The sequence below is a fragment of the Oncorhynchus nerka genome, linkage group LG26 (genome assembly GCF_034236695.1).
Source record: "Oncorhynchus nerka isolate Pitt River linkage group LG26, Oner_Uvic_2.0, whole genome shotgun sequence".
Classification (NCBI taxonomy): Eukaryota; Metazoa; Chordata; class Actinopteri; order Salmoniformes; family Salmonidae; genus Oncorhynchus; species Oncorhynchus nerka.
The window spans coordinates 8369398-8389663 of record NC_088421.1 but is presented as its reverse complement, the minus strand read 5'-3'; the positions used below and the strand labels follow the sequence as shown (position 1 = coordinate 8389663).

At 40.9% G+C, this 20266-nt stretch overlaps 1 protein-coding gene across 1 annotated transcript; it reads left to right on the top strand.

Annotated features, from left to right (window-relative positions):
- The first annotated feature begins 14809 nt into the window (after window positions 1-14809).
- Window positions 14810-17944, top strand: LOC115109861 (homeobox protein Hox-B1-like). Its single transcript, XM_029635108.2, has 2 exons — window positions 14810-15454; window positions 16463-17944. The coding sequence occupies exons 1-2, from the start codon at window positions 14824-14826 to the stop codon at window positions 16780-16782; spliced, it is 951 nt and encodes a 316-aa protein (XP_029490968.1). The 5' UTR covers window positions 14810-14823; the 3' UTR covers window positions 16783-17944.
- Window positions 17945-20266: the final 2322 nt, after the last annotated feature.

Below are 20266 nucleotides of genomic sequence, written 5' to 3'. Positions count from 1 at the left end.
GGTGTGTACGTGGCGGAGATAGAGGAGAGTGGGATTGAGGTGGTGTGTGTTCATATTTGACATGGGTGTGTATCACTTGATTCTTTCAGGATATATCAGCTGATCAACATACATCGCGAAGGCTATGGAAACATGGGTCGTGACAAAGTGAGATGTTAACAAAATTAGCATTAGTAAACTTAACATTAGCATTAGTGGAAGGTGAAGAATTACGATTAATGTCAAGTTTAAGGTTGAAAAGGGCAACTGGGGTGTCTTATCGACCAAAAGAAAGCCCATCTAAACTGTCGAAACGTGTATCCTCAGTGCTGCATCTCAGCAGAGAGTCACTTCTTGGCTCAACTTCAGCTAGCTTAAGCTAACACTTCCCACCCTCCTGAAGTGAGTCGCTATGGGAATGGACATGTTCATTCAGCTTCTCATGTGAAACATCTAGTCCACTCTACCTGGAACCAGACCAAAACCTGGACATAAGCACAAGGAAGACCCCGGCCATTGTTTAGACAACAGAAGTCACGCCCCGAAGCCCTTACTAGATCAGTAAACACAGGAGCAGGAGGTAATGGCCGACTGATATGGTTTAGGTGCTTGATAATTGGAGGTGTGGTGCCTGTGTCTATGCTTCTCCATCTGTATTTGTTTTCTTTGGACTCCTGCCACTACTAAGAGAGAGAGTTTATCAGCCGGGTCCCCTCACAATCGGCGAAAATCAAGACATTTGTTTATTTCCCTCTTAGAGAGCGGCCATTGCTGTGAAGTTCTTGCGAGCTGTTTCTCTTGGACGGCACAGGCTTGTAAGGTGGAGCAAGGCAGAGATTTGTTGCATAAAGAGGAATGTCACTGCCCCAGATTTTTCAATATGATGTTTACATAGTTATGTTTACACATAAATGTGGGATCGGTGAGTGTTCGCAATAGCCAATCACATTTGAATGAGCCTAATGAGTGTTGGCTATAACTCGTCTGATTGGCTATGAGGGCTCACATGAGGATGAAGTAGGTGGTAGGCCAGGAAAAGCAGCAGCTGCATGCACAAACTGTCTTTTACATTGGAAACCTTACGAGGTTGACCTGTATGTACGGTGCCTTCAGAAAGTATTCGTACCCCTTGACTTATTCCACATTTTGTTGTGTTACAGTCTGAATTCAGAATTGATTAAATATTTTTCTCTCTCACCCATCTACACACAATACCCCATAATGACAAAGTGAAACATGTTTTTCAATAAAAAAATAATAAAAAATAATACAGAAATGTTTCATTTACATACGTTTTCACACCCCTGAGTTAATACATGTTAGAATATCCTTTGGCAGAGATGACAGCTGTGAGTTATTCTGGGTAAATCTAAGAGATTGGCACACCTGGATTGTACGATATTTTCACATTATTCTTTTTAAATTCTTCAAGCTCTGTCAAGTGGATTGTTAATCATTGCTAGACAGCCATTTTCAAGTTTTGCCATAGATTTTCAAGCCAATTTAAGTCAAAACTGTAACTAGGCCACTCAAAAATATTAAATGTCATCTTGGTAAGCAACTCCATTGTATATTGGGCCTTGGTGTTTTAGGTTATTGTCCTGCTGAAAGGTGAATTTCTCTCCCAGTGTCTGTTGAAAAGCAAACTGAACCAGGTTTTGGATTTTGCTTGTACTTAGCTCTATTCTGTTTCTTTTTATCCTAAACAATGTTGTTGATCCATCCTCAGTTTTATCTTATCACAGCCATTAAACTATGTAACTGTTTTAAAGTCACCATTGGCCTCATGTTGAAATCCCTGAGTGGTTTCCTTCCTCGCCAGCAACTGAGTTAGGAAGGACATCTGTATCTTTGTAGTGACTGAGTGTATTGATTCACCATCCAAAGTGTAATTAATAACTTCACCATACTTAAAGGGGCATTCAATGTCTGCTTTTTTTATTTTTACCCATCTCCCAACATCTCCTTTCTTATCAAGGCATTGGAAAAACCTCCCTGGTCTTTGTGTTTGAAATTCACTGCTTGACTGAGGGACCTTACAGATAACTGTATGTGTGGGGTACAGACATGAGGTACTCATTCGAAAATCATGTTAAACACTATTATTTCACACAGAGTCATGCAACTTATTATGTGACTTGTGAAGCAAATATTTACTACTGTATGTATTTAGGCTCGCCGTAACAAAGACTCAAGACATTTCAGCTTTTCATTTGAATTAATTTGTAAAAAATTCCTAAAAACATAATTCCACTTTGATATTGTGGGGTATTATGTGTAAGGTCAGTGACACACAATCTACATTTAATCCATTTTAAATTCAGGCTGTAACAGATAAAAATGTGGAAAAAGTCAAGGGGTTTGAATACTTTCTGAAGGCACTGTAGCTAAAGATGTACCATAACAGTGTAAGGTATCAAACTCAAACTATTCATCACTTTGTTCTTTGATTCACGTGGATCTTTATGACCACAACATTGTTGTTATAGTAGATAAACAGTTGAAATGTCATATTATGATCATAACAACATAGATTTAATATTTGACATTAAAGTATAACGTAGGGTTTGACATAATCTCACACAATAATTCAATAAACCGTAACTGAAAAGTGGAGAACTCATCACGTTTCTTCTCATATTGTCTGAATTAAACAAAGGGTTTTGCTAAGGAAAATGAGCGACACCAAGACTTTGGTTGCTGCTGTTACGGTTTTGATCACAGAAGCCGCCACATCAAAGATTTCCAGGATGGAAAAAGGCAGGTCCTGTGAGCTGCTCCTGACACACCAGAGAGAATGGTAGGCAGTAGCCTCAAGTGATGTCCACAATGCCGCGGAGTCACGTCTTGTCATATCTGTATGGTGTACACTGGTGAAATTACAATGAAACTCTCCTTGATTCAATAGGACAGGTAACACTTTTACATGTAGTTCTCCTTTTATTATCTGGTTACTGGCTGGGCTGGGTTACATCTTTGATAGCCAGAATACAAAATCACCCAGAATTACTTTATATCGGCTGATAAAGTAGTCCTAAAATGTAATAATACATAATCATTAGGCCTACACACGTTACACTAAACCTCCATATTACTAGTCTGTGTATTGTAATACAATCGGTATTTACACAATTATTACCAAATAAATTGAAATTATACGTGATGTTTGGTCAACTTTAGAATAAAAAGGGACCTAAATTATAAATGGTATGGAACGTAAAGTCGAACCTTATAAAGTACACTGTATATGAACATGATGTCACCATCGCTCCTCTTGGAATTTCCCTGTGTTTCTCCAGGTGGCAATCTGAGGTGATAACATTGGTTGACAGCCAGATAACTTTTTAACCTTATCAGCGATGGTTGCACACAGATAAGACAAATCCAATGTGGCAGTGAACCAATATGGCTGCCGACACATTGTCTCAGCCCACAACTGCTGACGTCCTTCAAACACAACTGGGGCAATCCACATGGAAAGAGGTGCAAAAGCAAAGAAACAAACAAACTGTGTTTGAGAACCATGTAAATAGGGCTATGAAATATGTCACATGTTTTGATAGGCTAGAGACGATACAGATTCAGTAGTTCTCCATTGTTCCGTAACGTTCTTCATATCTCATCATTCCATAGCCTCACAGATGTGCCAGACTCCCATACACACAGACACATTCACTCACGTGTATCAGGTCAGAGTTCAGGGGATATCACAACTGAAGTTTCTGCCACCATTTAAATAGGAATTTCTCAATATACAGTAAAGACAGTGATAAACATTGGTAACACTTGATACCGTAGGTTACATTGCCCTCAATTATTCTATAACCACTACGGTAACCTCTGAACTGTAACTTCTCAGCATTACACACACAGTAACTGAAGAGAAGTAATAGGCAACAGGACATGAGTTGGCAACGTGACACTTGATTTGGCAACCGACCAGATTCTGTTACTACCAGCATCGTTTCCATGTAGTTACATGATAAAAACATGTTGGAATTATAAAGCATGCACATATCTATATCCTGCTAGTGTCACCCCACCCCACCTCACACACACATATTGACTGTGTTGGAATTATACTGTAGATTCCTCACATTGAGCTTTTCTCCACATATCAAGTTAAGAACTTCAACAACCTACAGCTGTGTGTATTGTGACCAACTGAAATATGTCTGACTATAGCATGAGCAGCCTGGAGGGGCCTATAGAAAGGGGGGTTGTGGGAAGAGGATTTTGGGGTCATATCCTGTGGTCTAGAACATGGGCGGAGAACCGTGCTGCTTGTGAGCCAGGATAGTCCCCTCCGTCAGCACCTCATTCAGAACCTCAGCAGCCATACGAGATGACCTCATCCAAACTAAGGATTCCATATGGCCATCCACATCTGAGGGGGAAAACTAACCAATCAAGGTTGTTGTTGTGTCAACCCCATTGCTTCATTAGCAACTTCTCACTGATACTTGACGTGATTACGACACACACAAAGGCAATGGTGAGTTTAATAAACCAATAATCTGTGACACATGAGAATATCACTATATACCCGGCACTTTCTTTCTCCTCTAGTCTTGTTTGTTTCGTGGTTCTGGTGTGGAGAGTGGTTCTGCATTCTACATTGCGGCGGTGTTAATGTAATAGGCTGCCTATTCAGCAGTCGAGAGGGAAATCTCCTCAACCCGTCGCCTATCACATTCCACGCTTTTCGGGAAAGACGGGGCCTGCTTCCAGGAATGCTGTAATGGGCCTGGAGGGTCATGTGACTGTCTAAAAGCCCAGAGTGCGCTCAGTGGTTCTCAGACCGCCCTCTGTATAACGGAAGGATCCGATGACGCAGCGCTTAGAGAATAATGCGTTGTTTTATCAAAATCAGTATGTCTAGGTGTCATGATATGGCCCATACACTGCTAGAAAGTAGAAGAACACACACTCACAGAAGGACACACACTCACTCCTCCTTGAGGAGTGCATCTCACACGAAGTGGGTTTTGTCAAATGACTGAGCTCGAACCAGTCATGAGGTCATGAGGTCATTATCGAATCAAACTGTTAATATCTACGATGGAGAGATGAAGTAGCCAGTTATTGCACTGAAGTCACTAACTTACAATAAAGCAGGAGATGAGATATAATTATTTTTTAACCTGATATTGCGCAAATGAAATGAGATCATTTGACACATATCTGTTTGCTATATTCAATATTCAACTTGGAAAATATTGAACTAAATATAGCATGGTTTTATCAGAGCCATATACACTGAATGTACAAACATAAGGAACACCTTCTCTTTCCATGACATTGACTGACCAGGTGACAGCTATGATTCCTTATTGATGTCACTTGTTAAATCCACAACAAATCAGTGTAGATGAAGGGGAGGAGACAGGTTAAAGAAGGATTTTTAAGCCTGTAGGCAAAAGGGGGTGCAACTCAATATTAGGAAGGTGTTAATAATGTTTTGTACACTCAGTGAATAGCGATGTATTCTATGTGGTGCTGGCTATACTGTATTATGACAACACAATATTCTAATGTGTTTTATTACCAGTTGATGGACTTAATTTTCTCCCTTGGGATACTGCAACACCCATCACAATGGTGTTGTCACCGAGCACTGTACAAATTATTACATTGAGTGGCCGGATAGACAATAACTGTGGTGACAGCAGTTGACTAATCATCCCTGAGAAATACCTTACTCTCAAGTATTGACACACAGCGTGACAGGTACCATTATGAAATGAAAAACTAGCTGTCAAAACTGACTATCCTTGCATTGTGAATAAAAAAATGGTTTCAAAGTCGTACCATCTGGTTTAACTACAGTAAATCAAGTCAAAATAAGCCACAGTCAATAGATACAAAGGCTGAAATAACTATGTTTGTTGTTATGTCTATCTTTTTTAAAGACGTAATGAAGAACAAAGAAGAAAATAAGATAAATATCTATCTGAAGGGTAAGTTTGGAAAAAGTGTGTGGAGGGAAATACAAGAAAGCCCTTCCCACAATAAAACAATTTTAAGACGACATTAGGGAATACTGGTAATGTGATGTCATAGAACAGTTTCTGCCGCTGATTGGCTGAAAACCCGGGGCGTGGGGTGGTTGGAATTGTCAACAAAGCAACATGACAGAAATAAAAATAATTTTTTCAAACTACAGTTTGTTTCTTTGAGAAGATTTATAAAGCAATCTGTGCATTTTAACAACAGCTACAGTGGGGCAAAAAAAGTATTTAGTCAGCCACCAATTGTGCAAGTTCTCCCACTTAAAAAGATGAGAGAGGCCTGTAATTTTCATCATAGGTACACTATAACTATGACAGACAAAATGAGAAAAAAAATCCAGAAAATCACATTGTAGGATTTTTAATGAATTTATTTGCAAATTATGGTGGAAAATAAGTATTTGGTCAATAACAAAAGTTTATCTCTATACTTTGTTATATACCCTTTGTTGGCAATGACAGAGGTCAAACGTTTTCTGTAAGTCTTCACAAGGTTTTCACACACTGGTGCTGGTATTTTGGCCCATTCCTCCATGTAGATCTCCTCTAGAGCAGGGATGTTTTGGGGCTGTTGCTGGGCAACACGGACTTTCAACTCCCTCCGAAGATTTTCTATGGGGTTGAGATCTGGAGACTGGTTAGGCCATTCCAGGACCTTGAAATGCTTCTTACGAAGCCACTCCTTCGTTGCCCGGGCGGTGTGTTTGGGATCATTGTCATGCTGAAAGACCCAGCCACGTTTCATCTTCAATGCCCTTGCTGATGGAAGGAGGTTTTCACTCAAAATCTCACAATACATGGCCCCATTCATTCTTTCCTTTACACGGATCAGTCGTCCTGGTCCCTTTGCAGAAAAACAGCCCCAAAGCATGATGTTTCTACCCCCATGCTTCACAGTAGGTATGGTGTTCTTTGGATGCAACTCAGCATTCTTTGTCCTCCAAACACGACGAGTTGAGTTTTTACCAAAAAGTTATATTTTGGTTTCATCTGACCATATGACATTCTCCCAATCTTCTTCTGGATCATCCAAATGCTCTCTAGCAAACTTCAGACGGGCCTGGACATGTACTGGCTTAAGAAGGGCACTGCAGGATTTGAGTCCCTGGCTGCGTAGTGTGTTACGGATGGTAGGCTTTGTTACTTTGGTCCCAGCTCTCTGCAGGTCATTCACTAGGTCCCCCCGTGTGGTTCTGGGATTTTTGCTCACCGTTCTTGTGATAATTTTGACCCCACGGGGTGAGATCTTGCATGGAGCCCCAGATCGAGGGAGATTATCAGTGGTCTTGTATGTCTTCCATTTCCTAATAATTGCTCCCACAGTTGATTTCTTCAAACCAAGCTGCTTACCTATTGCAGATTCCGTCTTCCCAGCCTGGTGCAGGTCTACAATTTTGTTTCTGGTGTCCTTTGACAGCTCTTTGGTCTTGGCCATAGTGGAGTTTGGAGTGTGACTGTTTGAGGTTGTGGACAAGTGTATTTTATACTGATAACAAGTTCAAACAGGTGCCATTAATACAGGTAACGAGTGGAGGACAGAGGAGCCTCTTAAAGAAGAAGTTCCATGTCTGTGAGAGCCAGAAATCTTGCTTGTTTGTAGGTGACCAAATACTTATTTTCCACCATAATTTGCAAATAAATTCATTAAAAATCCTACAATGTGATTTTCTGGATTTTTTTTCTCATTTTGTCTGTCATAGTTGAAGTGTACCTATGATGAACATTACAGGCCTCTCTCATCTTTTTAAGTGGGAGAACTTGCACAATTGGTGGCTGACTAAATACTTTTTTGCCCCACTGTATCTTCTGCTGTAGAGGTAACCTTCCTGGTCTTCCTGTCCTGTGGCGGTCTTCATGAGAGTCAGTTTCATCATAGCGCTTGATGGTTTTTGCGACGGCAGTAGAATAAACTTTTTAGAAATGTTCTGAATTGACTGACTTTCATGTCTTAAAGTAATGATGGACTGTCGTTTTTCTTTGGTTATTTGAGATGTTCTTGCCATAATATGGACTTGGGCAATCGTCTATACACCACCCCTACCTTGTCACAACACAACTGATTGGCTAATTTGCATTAAGAATGAAAGAAATTCCACAAATTAACTTTTAATGAGGCACACCTGTTAATTGAAATGCATTCCAGGTGACTATCTCATAAAGCTGGTTGAGAGAATGCCAAGAGTGTGCAAAGCTTTCAACAAGGCAAAGGATGGCTACTTTGAAGAATTTCAAATGTAAAATATATTTTGGTTTATTTAAAACTTTTTGGGGTTACAGCATGATTCCATATGTGTTATTTCATAGGTTTTGATGTATTCACTATTATTCTACAATGTAGAAAATATAAAAAATAAAGAAAAAACCTTGAATGAGTTTTTGCATCCAAACCTTTGACTGGTACTTAATTTTATATACGTGTTTATTTATTACTAACACCCTAATGAGCGGGCCACCACTGTCGTAGAATCAAAAACATCAAGCATCCACTGGTTACCAAAACATTACCCTTTGCAGTACCATATCTAGCCAGCAGTGGAGACAACTATATGGATTCCATAGTGACAGGATGCCTGGCCACATTCCTCCAACATTTTCATCAATCAATCACAGTTTAATAGTGCCTTCATTTTGTTGTGATACAGCCTGAATTCAAATGGGATTACATTTATTTTTCTCAGCCATCTACACACACATTACCCCATAATGACAAAGTGAAAACTTTTGATGCAAACTTATTGAAAATGAAATATCTCATTTACATAGGTATTCATACCCCTGAGTCAATACTTTGTAGAAGCCCGTTTGGTGGCAATTACAGCTTTGAGTTGTCTTGGGTATGTCTGCATCAGCTTTGCACATCTGTATTTGTGGATTTTCTCCCATTCTTCCTTGCAGATTTTCTCAAGCTCTGTTAAGTTAGACAGGGAGCAGCAGTGAACAGCATGTCTTTCCACCGATTTTCAATAGGATTCAAGTCTAGGCTTTGGCTGGGCCACTCAAGGACTTTCACATTCTTGTTCTGAAGCCATTCCAGCATTTCTTTGGCTGTATGCTTGGGGTCATTGTCCTGTTGGAACATAAAAATTCCCCCCAGTCAAAGGTCTTTGCACTCTAAAGCAAGTTCTCATCAAAGATTGGCCTGTATTTAGCACAATTCAATGTTCCCTTTATCCTTACAGTCTCCCAGTCCCTGCAGCTGAAAGGTATCCCCCATAACATGATGCTGCCACCACCATGCTTACCAGTGGGGATGGTGTTAGACGGGTGATGAGCTGTGCCTGGTTTTACATTTTTGTCTCATCGGCCCACAGAATCTTTTACCTTATGATCTCAGAGTCTTTCACATGCATTTTTTTTTTGCAAACTCCAGGCATGCTGTCATGTGCCTTTTTCTCAGGATTGGCTTCTGTCTGGCTACTCTCCCACAAAGCTCAGATTTGTGAAGTGCTGTAGAGATTGTTGTCCTTCTGGCAGGTTCTCCCATCTCAGTCAAGGAACTCTGTAGTTCTGTCAGAGTGGTCATTGGGTTCCAAGTCACCTCCCTGACCAAGGTCGTTCTTGTCCTGTTGCTCAGTTTGCTCGGATGGCCAGCTCTAGGCAGAGTCTGGTTATTTCTATATTTTTTCCACTTCCAAATGATGGAGACCACTGTGCTCTTGGAAACTTTCAACACTCTAGAAATAGTTTAATACCCTTCCCCAGATATATGCCTCATCACAATTCTCATAGATCTACGCACAGTTCCTTGGACTTCATGCTATAGTTTCTGCTCCGACATGCACTGTCAACTGTGGGACCTTATATAGACAGGTGTGTTTTGCTCTAAATCATGTCCAAACAATTGAATTGGCCACAGCTGGACTCCAATCAAGCTGTAGCGATATCTCAAGGACTATCAAAGGAAATTGTATGCACTTGAGCTCTGTTTGGAGTTTCATAGCAAAGGGATGTGAATACTTATGTAAATGAGATCTTTCTGTGTTTCATTTTCACGTTGTCATTATGGGGTATTGTGTGTAGATTGGTGAGAAAATTATTAATATTTATTTTGAATTCAGGCTGTAACACAACAAAATGTGGAATAAGTCAAGTTGGTATGATTACTTTTTGAAGGCACTGTACATTAATTTGGCAAATTAGAGAAGTGATATAATAGTGCATTGGTATATTGAGTTTAGAGCAACTGGTCCATATCACTAGAATACTACGAGACTAAGCTATCCATGAAACACAACAAACACCCCACTCATTTCTATCATTCTGAATATCAAAACACATAGCACCATATGAGTGTCTCTGAGCCTCACTACGTTCACCTTCTCAAAGCTCGTGAGACAAAATGCAAAAAAGTCAAAGCTATGTGTGTACAGTACACAGAGTGAGTTAACATCCCTGAGAGAACACATCAAATACACTTTCCTTGCTTGGATAGAGCTGGAGGACAGTAGCTTTGCATGTAGGTAAATATTGTTGTCCGTATCTGGAGGCAGTAGGACATGTCTGAAAATAAGGGTCCGGTGATGATGGCATCTCCACGCTCAGCCAGCTGAAACGAAAACAGCAGCGTATACTGATGCAAATCGCATAGTGCCATTTGCATCATCATTTGCAAAAACACTTGGGCAGAGTCCTTTGGGCTGTGTCTCAAATGACACTTAATTCCCTATATTGTGCATTATGGGATCCAATTGAACCTGGTCAAAAGTAGTGGAATAAATAGGGAATAGGGCCCTGGTTAAAAAGCAGTGCACTAAATAGGGAATATGGTGCCATTTGGGACAGAGCCTTGGTCAATGCCAGATCGCAGCATCGGAGCACTTGAGGATGGAGGAGAGGATGATGCCACTGCCACTATGTAGAGTCAACAGAGTCTGGCTGCAGTGACATTGCTAACAAAACAAGGCTTGTAGATTGTGATGTAATGATTATGATTTTAGCCCGCTATCTGCATCTGCTGCATGATTCATGTCAGCTAACAAAACAACAGGGCACAGCCTGCTTTGGGGATCAGACAAGTACCCAAGGGCAGCATAGAAGGCCACATTCAGATCCAGAGTGTACACTGCAAATAACCCAAGAGAGTGTTCCAAACCTTCTCAGATACATTTGCCCCCCTTTGGACTCACACTAGCCACGACACCAATACGACAAACCCAGGTCTCCTGTGTGCAACCAAACAGTGTTAACCTGCTAAGCTGAAGATCATGGAGCCAACATAAGTCTTCACAGGTCTCAAGCAAAGTTACTTATCATGTGAGCGTGGTGAACCAGACATAATGGTCTGGGAAAATGAAGAGGTTTTAGGGCTATGCTTCAGCTGTAATATAATGTCTTAAAGGAATTCCTGACTCATTCTTAAAGATTCCTCTTTACACTTAGGGCCTAAGTGTTCCTTATCTAGAATCAGCCCTGGAATATTGCACGGAGCAGTAGACCAACTAAAGGGGGAAAAAATGATTTGGCTTTATGCAAGAGAATCTTATTAAACACAACATAAAGATGTTAACATAACTTTCTCCACTTTCAAGCATTGGGGCTTTTTTTAAATCCACTGGGCTATCAATACAATTCTATTCATAATGTAGCCGTATTTATTGTTTCTCTTTCATTCGCTATTATCCTCCCTTATAAACCACTAATATAGCCTACTATTTTCATTATAGTTTTATTATGATTACAGGCTGTGAAATCAAATGGATTCGTGTATAATGTTCTCATAAAATGTTTTTGTTATCATTTCGAGTGTTACTACAAAGATAACTTTTATGCTCCTGAACAGATAAAACAAGCTGGAATGGGACGCATTAAAAACGTCGCTAAGAAGAAGACTTCGAAGTCCCTGAGTTGTTGTTACCTCGTCGTACCGCTAGGTGGGTCCTACTAGTGTCATTACCATTTGCTTGTATGGCCGTATCTGTTCTGTTTGTTAGCAGTTTCTGTGAAGGGATTACATGCTGCGAAGTGTTAAGAAGGGGGCAATGATCAGAGCGTTAGAATCGAATCCCTGTTTACATTTGCATTTGAATTCATCTTTAGATGGATTAAAATGTCTTTCTCGGTGACCTTTCGTTAACCTCGCAGCTAACTGTTGATTTTGCCCCAACAGTTTGTCTACAGCAGAAATGTAGCCTAATGTTTCCTCAATGGCCTATAACAGTCTGCAATGTAAATTACTGATTGTGTTAAGGTAAATGATATGTTTATTATAAACTCACGAACGTTGCTATATTGGAGAGCATATTAGCTGTTACATTTTTTTTCTTCAATAATCCCAAAAAGTTTTTTCATAATTAAACGGACACAAATGATCGAAGGAATTCGTAGCCTATGCATAGTCAGATGCGTCCGTGCATTAAATCCCTCCAATAGGAAAATTGCCCATTCAATGTGAAAATACCAATAACAATTTCCATAGTTAATTAATATTTTAATAAACGTTTAACATATATATTTAGTTTTATCTGGAGCGTAGCCTATTGTACAACGTGTAATGGTATTTGTAAATGATTGTAGGCTATTGCTTTTTATTTCATTTTCTACCTTTTTTATTGTAAACAATTTGTAGTGTTTATTGAAAGGTACCATGTAACAAATAGGCCTGCTATAACCACAAACAAACACAGCCTAATGTGGGCAATTCGTTTACACCTAGCTTTTAAAACGTTTTGCAGGCTGCTTGCTCATTGGTAGATTGAATAGCGTTTGGACGTTTTTTTATCTTTTCATTGCCAGCTTGAATAACTTTCAGAAATAAATTCTTATTAAAAAAATTAAGTAATGTTTTATGTTAAAGTGAAGGATAGACATGTATGCATTGTTTTACTTTAATGCATGGCTAGTTTACTTTTTTTCTTCATAAGATTATTGTTAATGAAAAAGAGTTCACGTCTAACACAGTCGATAAAGAATATAATGTAATCTAGCCTATGTTTTGCATTGAATAAACAAAGATCGATTGTGAGTTACAAAAACATAGCTGTTTAGAATAAAAACAGCCGTTTTGAGTGTCAATAAAAGTATTAAGCTCTAGTTTAAAACTCCAATTGAAACAAGAAAGCAAAATCAAGATAGCACATTATTTTATTGTTGTTATTAAGGCGTTAAAACGCTCCTCAACTAATGATATGGGTCACTCGTCAAGGGCAGTGTGTTGTGTGTGTGTGTGTGAGGGGATGGTGGGGGTAAGCAGGTTGAGATGGGGTTTTCTCCTGAGAAATGCCAGGCCTGGTTGACTTGCTTGCAATCAATGTTTTCTGAAGAAACATGCTGAGGTTAACCAAAATACTGAATTTTTCCGATATGGTCAATGACAAAATGATTGTAAACTGAGTACACTACTAAACCTATAAAGACCGACTATATAACCCATTAATAATATTTAGAAAACTAGGACTACTTTGCAGTGAGGCAGCATATCGAATGACTCTATGGGTTGGCTCTACTAAACCGATAAGCACATTTGAGGGGTGGTAAACTAAAAGGTTGGGAGTACTCTTAAGAGAGAAAAGATATCGCCAAGGTAAACAACAAGCTACTTGGTTTGAACTTTTGGCCGCGCAATGCAACCATCCTGTTCTCATGGATGCGAGCCGAACAGTAAACATCCTGACAAGTAACAAATTACTGTGGGCGTAGTATTGTTAGTCCCTCTCGTCCACCATGTATCAACGAGCAAATATATGAGAGATTCTTCAGTCTCCCTCCTTTGAGCGTGGGCTGCTTCATGAACAGGCAGACTTTCTTACCTATTGTCACCACAATTAATCATTAGCCTTTGCCATTTCCTCTTCTTTTTCACCTCTGCCACCTACGCTTGTTAACCACTGGTCTAGACAACTCACCCATTACACTATTGACGGCGTCCTGGTTGTTGTGGAATGTGGATGACAAAATGTATCACATTTCAACATATGTATAGTGCCTCTTAATATGCTCAGTAATACTTTTTCTGCCTTCATAAACACAAGGTTCTCTTCAACACTTATGGAACTGTACATACAAAGGACTCCGTAACAGTGAAAGATATCCTGACTTCTTTCTGCTGGTCTTTCTGCTACCAGAAGGCTTTGCTGTCGGCCTAACCTCGTTTCTGTAATAGATCAGCTCATTGATTAAATTAGATAGGCCAATGCAGGCTCGGGACCGATCTGAAAACGATGGCGTCACTTCCAATCCGAGTGTTAAACAGATTTCAACCCAAAAACAGATATTGGGTTCTGTGGTGAGCCCTTTTCGCTTGGGCCAGAAGTATCTAATGACATTATGCAGTCCTCGTTGTGTAATGCGGACCAGGCCATGGAATACAGTGGATGTTATGTGTTTAGTTGTAGCAATGAGAAAAGTGCATCCACCTCTCACCATAGCTCAACCCTCTGATAGGCCTAACCAAATGGACTTCTACACTTTTAAAGTAAGTATAGGGAATCCAATAATAGGGGAGAAACGAAATGGGGGGATAGCGAATTTCCAACTCTTTCTTTATTTCATTCTCTGCCGGTTCGGGAGAGGTTTCTTCAGAGGGGTTTGACATATACGTGCTGTTATCAGATTGATGGGCCGGTTTGATTGAAGTGGCTTTGTCATGCAAATGTCAGCCGCGTGATCGATGATCGCGGTGCGCTGACAAACTTCTGGAGGTCCCCATCACCATTGGCGCCGTGACGGCTCACGTGACCAGCAGCTGAGGTTAAAAAAAAGTGTTATAGGGAATCCCAGGGTGACTTCTCCGTGAGGTGAGAGCTTCTTTTTTTCTCTTCCACATGACATACCGAGAGGTTGCAGGGTAGGAGGAATCCCCCGAAACGCAGGTTGATCCTCCGTCATCAATTTGCGCATGGAGAATTCCAGAATGAACTCTTTCTTAGAGTACTCAATTTGTAGCCGTGGACCGAACGCCTACTCACCCAAGTCCGGATACCACCACTTGGACCAAGGCTTCCCGGCCCCTTTTCACTCGGGCTCCGGCACAACAAGTGATAACGGCGATGGACGGCTTTACGTGGCGGGCAGCGCCCAGGCAGTGGTGGCCCAACATCAGCACCAGAGCAGTAGCTACGCGCATCATCATCAGCCCCAGACGCATCATGCCAACATGCTCCTTCCATATGGCAGTACAGGGACTGCGGGATATGGGACGGAAGCGTGTGCAAACCCGGACTATGGACACCCACAATACTTTATCAACGAGCAGGACGGGATGTACTATCAATCAACGGGCCTTTCCGCCTCCAATGTAGGCCCCAACTACGGCTCCCTGGCCGGGGCATACTGCGGGGCGCAGGGGGCTGTCCCAGCGGCACAGTACCAGCACCACGGCTGCGAGGGCCAGGACCACCAGCGGGGTTATTTGCAGAGCACCTATGTTGACATTTCGGCCTCTCAGGAGAGGGAGAAGGACGCAGAGCAAACACCACAAGGAAAGACTTTCGACTGGATGAAAGTCAAGAGGAACCCCCCTAAAACAGGTGAGATGGGAGAGTCCAAAGAAAAATCTGACCCATGCACGAAATCGAAACGTTCTTGTCAGATAAGGTAATTCAAAGTTCATTAGGTCCACCAGGTGACCCAAACATGTCGACCCACCGCTCAGGTAGGCTAATGGATGTGGTATGCAAATGCCTATGCACTCTCCAGCCCCATAAGGGACATGACTGAGGACTGAGGATAGTGTTGCCTCACTCCACTATCTCTGATCCACAACATATGGGGATTTCTCAGCACCATTCCGAGTCATAGCGGTATCTCTGACCAGACATGCCTCTGGTAGATTTGCTTGATGTGTTATTTTCTCCCCGTCTACTCAGCCTTTGCACTAATGCATCGAGCAGACGTGCTTTTTTACGCCCTAGGAAGTGACCCAACTCTGTTATCTTTAACTTGTCCCAGTTCTCGTTTCAGTTGTCCTCCATTGTATTCCCCAGCCTTTACTTCCTCGCCATGCTTGGCCCTTCTGAATTGAGTGCACCGACCCACGTTTTAACCTCACGTAGTAGGCCTGCTACCGTGGGCATAGATCGTAAAATATTACGGTCGGAATATGGAATTACACGTATCAAATACGTTTATGTCTCCCCGAACGTGGGGCAGCTTTATTTCATTCTTCAGGAGTGAGTAATGGGAAAAGAAGTAGGAGGTTGAGTCTGTGAACTTACCTATATACAGTAGTCAACAGTTTGGGGCTTGAAATGGTTGGGTGCGTAATTGATAAACCCTTTAGTATGACATTAGTATGACATTATCCAAATCATTTAATCATTAATAATGATTTATGCGGTATTGGTGTCAAATCACACCTTTTTTTCTCTTTATGGGCTTAAACATTTAACGACGGATTGGTGAATTTAAATTAATATGACTTCGAATATGGGACAATTTTCATATTTTACACATACAATTTCCATATTTTAGGCATACAATCTATTCCAGATTATAATGCGTTTCTCCCCTTTCTTTCTCTCTCTCTTTTTTCACAGCTAAAGTGGCTGACTATGGAATGGGACCCCAGAACACCATCCGCACCAACTTTACAACCAAGCAGCTGACCGAGCTCGAAAAGGAATTCCACTTCAGCAAGTACTTGACGCGGGCCAGGCGCGTGGAAATCGCCGCCACCCTCGAGCTCAACGAAACGCAGGTGAAAATCTGGTTCCAGAACCGCAGGATGAAACAGAAGAAGCGCGAGAAAGAGGGCCTGGCCTCAGCCTCGAGCACGGGTTCCTCCAAGGACCTGGAAGACAACTCGGACCATTCCAGCTCCATATCTCCTGGCGCGTCTCCCAGTTCCGAGACCTAATGGACCAAATAAACTGCAACTTGCAGACACTGAACTTCAAAGTGATGAACTCGAATGGGAAGAACAAGTGAACGAATTGATAATAAGTCAAAACATTCCTATCCATGCTTGAATAGACTATTCCACCCGTTATGCAACACGTCTGTAAGAGGAGTTTGTTTTGTATATGATTTAAACTCAAATAATAACTTCGAAACGCACACTTCGAGGGAGAAAAAACGAGGTGACAAAGGCACAACTGTGGATGATGTGCGCAACATCTTTCTAGACTAGACGTTGCTTTCCACCCCACAAAATCTGTTTGGATGTACAGGGTCGTAAATCTTTATACCCACGAATATTGGAGTGATGCACTTTTGCATGTTTACAAATCTCAAAGCGAGCCTTATAATAATGTTTATACAGGGAGCCTCTTGGCAAAACATAGTATTGTTGAATTTATTTCTATTTTGTAGTGTTAAAAAAAAAGTATTTCTTCTTATTTGTATAGAGGTTTTGACATGAAACGACTTTACCGTCAGTAAGTTAGGTAGAAAGGGTTCATGTGTTACTGACTCTTTGCACTATAGAATTATTACTTTACACGGGAAGTTGTGTGTGTGATTTGGCGATGTTCTTTAATTGAAATATACAGTGAAATTACTCATTTAAACACGAGCGGGTGGATTACCCAATGCTATTCACTCTAGTAATGTCAACACATGTCTATATAGCCAATTGTTATTGTCTAAATAGCAGACGTGAACTAAACCTATACAGGGAATGGTTCACGCAAGATGACGTTATCCAACATGACGAATGGTGATTAGAGGGAGTATTTATATTATTAAATGGCCAGAGGATAGAAAACGTTTATCATGTCATACAACTAAAAGGAAAGTTTATTGCAACTTTTAACACCTGCCTGAGTGAAACCAACTCGACAATTAACTTTTGAATTGGGCCTTTTTGGATTAATAGGCTGTAACTTTTCCAGGATGGAGTCAAACGTTTTGATAATAGGCTAGTGTCTTGCGAAAAACAGGGTATTCTGAAGTTAGTTTTATTTTCTACGGTTAGGCCTACATTTCTATTTCAAGGCAATAGGAGTGAATTGTATTATTTGTAAGTGCAGAACGACTGAGTTGTATTAGTTCATGTCTGTTTTACATGTTTTGGAAAGGATCTCAATCAATGCTGGTTCATCTCTGTCTACCTCAAATAAAAATAAGATATTGCAGATTGTGTTGTTAGTTTTATTATAATTTATGGTAGTTAACGTGCATTTATAATATTTCTTAATGAATATATTGATTGTAAACATTAAAAAAGTTTATTCCATGAGGCCTATGCAAATACGCAGCATGAACCAGGGCATAGAGTAGCCTATAGCCTATTTGTTGCCATGGTCGATTCCTTTTGAATGAGTTTTGTCCCAAAATATGTGATAGCTAGTAAATCACACAGGTGACATACAGGTAAAGTATTTCAATGGTATTACTGCGTACAGTAAGTCTACCCTTGGTTTGACCCCCGAGGAATTTACGAAACTAACCCAACACGCCCAATAGTGTTGCCCTGCACGCTGCATGGGGTGGGGAATGTTGCGGTGCATTCCAGGTGGCTCGCGCTGACCTTTTTACCTATGGACGCCTCTGGAATATCTAAACATGTAAACATACTCTCCAGTCCTCAAGTCGCTCTCCGCCTCACACTCTCCGTAAAGGCTCAAAACAAACATTCTCTGAAACACACCCTTGAAGGTTTGGAGAGGCAAACTCATGAGAAAAAAACGCATTCTTTAGCGAGCGGTGTTGTTTGTCCATGTTCAGGCCTAATCAAGGTCTCATCAACAGCTATGACAATGCTGTCCCCATGCGTGACCCTATAGCAGGTGAAGACTAAACAGAGTACATACAACTGGGAATAAAAGTCATATACAGGCGTAGACGGCCAACCTGGATGTACGTACAATGCCATTAGCCCACGGCAAGACTGTTCACTAAACAATCTTCTGATAATAAGCCAGGTGTATGATAATTAGGCCGACATAGAATACAATAGATGCTATTTCAATTATTAGTACCATGCAGGTATATCACAATATTGTGTTAATACAGACCACTATATTTGTAATAAAAAAACGTTCAAAAGTTGTATTAGTTACAATGTTTGGCTATTTCAAACACTGAACTTTGATTAGCAGGTACATTTGAATAGAGATGTGGGGGTTCTTTTTTGACTGTGTGTGTCAAGCTCGATCATCAGCTGGTGAAAGGCACACACACACACACACACACACACACACACACACACACACACACACACACACACACACACACACACACACACACACACACACACACACACAGGATGAACCGCTGCTTCCACTTCACCTATTAAACAATGACTTATCAACTGATAAAAGACTTACAACTATATCTGCTGATGGGGGGGGGGGGTCTTATTTGACAGTTGCTGAGCTTCTTTCATCGTTGACAACTATAATACTCAACAGCATGGTTCTTTCTGGACAAAGTGTATTTATATGGGGCTGCAGGGTAGCCTAGTGGTTAGAGCGTTGGACTAGTTTTTTGGACAAGGTTGCAAGTTCGAATCCCCGAGCTGACAAGGTACAAATCTGTCGTTCTGCCCCTGAACAGGCAGTTAACCCACTGTTCCTAGGCCGTCATTGAAAATAAGAATTTGTTCTTAACTGACTTGCCTAGTAAAATAAAGGTTAAAAAAAACATTATATCTTCATCAATGGCATTAGTAAACTAGTCATTCCGCAAAATAGGTGACGTATGAATTTTTATAGACAACGCACCAACTATTGCTTTTAATGTACACTTTTAGAGAGGCCATAAACGTTGTTATAGTGTGAAGAGTAAGATCACAATAACTTACAATAAAGGACAGACTCCATTGTAATATATACATTATAATGCAACATAAAATCGTGCATGATAGTACTGTGGATCCACACAGTGGCAATGACGTGCCCTTGTGACCATCTGGGGTGCAGTTGGTGTTAGTTTCAAACCTGCTGTTTGGGCGTTTGGCCTGTGCTCCCCCCTGCACTCCCTCTGCAGAGCTTTGATCCTGCGGCTGATCCCTGCAGTGGCGTGCACATCGTCACAGAATGACGAAGACGCTATAGGCCTACTATGGTATACTGAGTTGTCCAAACAGGCCGTTGTATAGGCCGTGGGTCTCCAACAGGTAGCTCGCTGCCAACCTATGAGTAGCTCACCAAACAATTCTGAAAGCACATGCAATTTTCACGTATTTCACCACAAACTGTCAAACAAATCTCACAAGTATCAGAGACCGCAAGCTCCCAGCTATTATCTAATCAACACTTTGGCATTATCCAATTCCTGGTTAGCCACTATTGGTTTAAAAAGCCAAAACTAACACAATATCTGATAATTAATTTCCAACAATAATGCTCATGTCTGTCTGTGGGCTGGTCTGTGTGAGGCGCGGTAGTCTATCACTC

Bases quoted from the DNA above. Each gene is read 5' to 3' on its own strand.
- LOC115109861 (XM_029635108.2), top strand. From the start codon at position 14,824: ATGGAGAATTCCAGAATGAACTCTTTCTTAGAGTACTCAATTTGTAGC. The intron at 15,455-16,462 runs GTGAGATGGGAG...CTTTTTTCACAG, and splicing joins GAGGAACCCCCCTAAAACAG to CTAAAGTGGCTGACTATGGA.